This window comes from Merops nubicus, unplaced genomic scaffold, assembly GCF_000691845.1.
Source record: "Merops nubicus isolate BGI_N331 unplaced genomic scaffold, ASM69184v1 scaffold14317, whole genome shotgun sequence".
NCBI classification, from domain to species: Eukaryota; Metazoa; Chordata; class Aves; order Coraciiformes; family Meropidae; genus Merops; species Merops nubicus.
The window spans coordinates 1-2175 of NW_008622371.1; the positions used below are offsets into that span (position 1 = coordinate 1).

Below are 2175 nucleotides of genomic sequence, written 5' to 3' on the forward strand. Positions count from 1 at the left end.
GCCCCGTCCTCGGCGCCCGCCGAGGGGTCCCCTGGTCAGCACCCTGACGCCGGGTGCTGCGGGGGGCGGTCGCGCCCCGCGCCGGACCGACAAGCCGAGTGCTCCCACTTGGAGACGCTCTGAGGAAAAGCAGGGCAGGTTTTACCTTCCGGTCAGATTTTGCTTTGCTCTTTTCTTTTAGATGTGCTACTGTTCCTGTAGAGATTTTGTTGCTTCACCTCAGACCTATGTGACTCTGGTGGAAGGATCATGACTGAAGTCCTCCTATCTGCTGCTTTGAATGGAACTGAACCCAACCTGTTATCCAGCAGTGGCTGGGCTGTGGGAAATGCCACCACGAAGTGTTCCCTGACCAAAACTGGCTTCCAGTTCTATTACCTGCCCACCGTCTACATTCTGGTCTTCATCACTGGGTTTTTGGGCAACAGTGTGGCCATCTGGATGTTTGTCTTCCACATGAGGCCTTGGAGTGGCATCTCAGTCTACATGTTCAACTTGGCGCTAGCTGATTTCTTGTATGTCTTGACTCTGCCTGCCCTCATCTTTTACTACTTCAATAAGACAGATTGGATCTTCGGCGATATCATGTGCAAGCTGCAGAGGTTCATCTTCCACGTGAACCTGTATGGCAGCATTTTGTTTCTCACTTGTATAAGTGTGCACAGGTACACGGGGGTGGTGCACCCCTTGAAGTCACTGGGGAGGCTGAAGAAGAAGAACGCCGTGTACATCAGCACCCTGGTCTGGGTCATTGTGGTGGCCGTGATTTCTCCAATACTGTTCTACTCGGGAACGGGGATAAGGAGAAATAAAACCACAACGTGCTATGACACAACAGCCGATGATTACCTGAGAAGTTACTTCATTTACAGCATGTGCACCACTGTGCTGATGTTCTGCATCCCGTTCATACTGATTCTTGGTTGCTATGGGCTCATTGTGAAAGCTTTGATTTACAAAGATTTGGACAATTCTCCTCTCAGGAGAAAGTCAATTTACCTGGTTATTATTGTGTTGACGGTCTTTGCTGTTTCTTACCTTCCCTTCCACGTGATGAAGACCTTAAATCTAAGAGCCCGGGTGGATTTTCAGACACCACAAATGTGTGCCTTCAACGACAAGGTTTATGCCACTTACCAAGTGACGAGGGGCCTGGCCAGCCTCAACAGCTGCGTCGACCCCATTCTGTACTTCCTGGCAGGTGATACCTTTCGAAGGCGCCTTTCCAGGGCGACCAGGAAATCATCCAGGAGAAGTGAGCACAACGTGCAGTCCAAAAGCGAGGAAATGACTCTCAATATTTTATCAGAGTATAAACAGAACGGAGATACCAGTTTGTAAACAAACATGGAAGATTTGGGAACGGTTTGAAAAAATCCTCTGCTTTGAGACAGCAGGTTACTGTAGTGCTACAAGTGTGTGAGGAGAATCTACCAGTCTCAAATTCGTTTTAGGTAAAGCCTCATTTTCTGATCTTAGAGAAAGCTTAACAAAGAATTTTAATGGAAAGTAACATGTCAGAATTCATCATTTCCCTCACCTTATGATATTCTTGTTTCTTTCTGACTTGTGTCAGATAAAGTAAAATGAAGTGTATCCCCTAAAGGATGAAAGGAACAACTGAGACTCCCACTTTCAAAAATCTTCTCAATCAGCCTCTCTTTAAAAATCGGAAATAAAAATAAGAGCGAGCAGTATTTTCTCTTCTGGGGCTCAGTCCATGTACCCAGCCTTTTGCTCACTTGCTGTAGTAAACAAGCATTTAAATTGAAGCCATGATGCAGTTATCTCACCCTTACAGTTTTATTATTTCATCTTCATCTCGTGTTGATAATCACTTGGTAGTTCAGTAGTGTTGAGGGTTCAGTCCCCTTTGAGTGCTGGTGTTGTACAAAAGGTCAGCTCACCAGTCTGTGCATGGTTGTGCTTTCAGACTGTGGTGGTTGTTGATGAGAAGTTTGGAACCCCCTTAGAGGCAGCCTGGCCCACGGGTGAGCTGGCAGTAGCAGGTCTGGGGAGCCGGCACAGGGGGTGCACGTGGGGCCGTATTTGGGACCAGATGTCAGTGCGGAGGCGATTGGGTCGCATCCTGCCTCCCGTGCTGAGGCAAGCCAGCGTGCTGTCAGCTGGAGGAGCTGGCCCGGGGAGCGGAGCCGGGGCGCAGCCGGTCTTCCC

At 48.7% G+C, this 2175-nt stretch overlaps 1 protein-coding gene across 1 annotated transcript; it reads left to right on the plus strand.

Annotated features, from left to right (window-relative positions):
* Window positions 1-249: 249 nt before the first annotated feature.
* P2RY1 (purinergic receptor P2Y, G-protein coupled, 1) lies at window positions 250-1602 on the plus strand. The gene has a single exon (XM_008944764.1). The coding sequence runs from the start codon at window positions 250-252 to the stop codon at window positions 1339-1341; it is 1092 nt and encodes a 363-aa protein (XP_008943012.1). The 3' UTR covers window positions 1342-1602.
* Window positions 1603-2175: the final 573 nt, after the last annotated feature.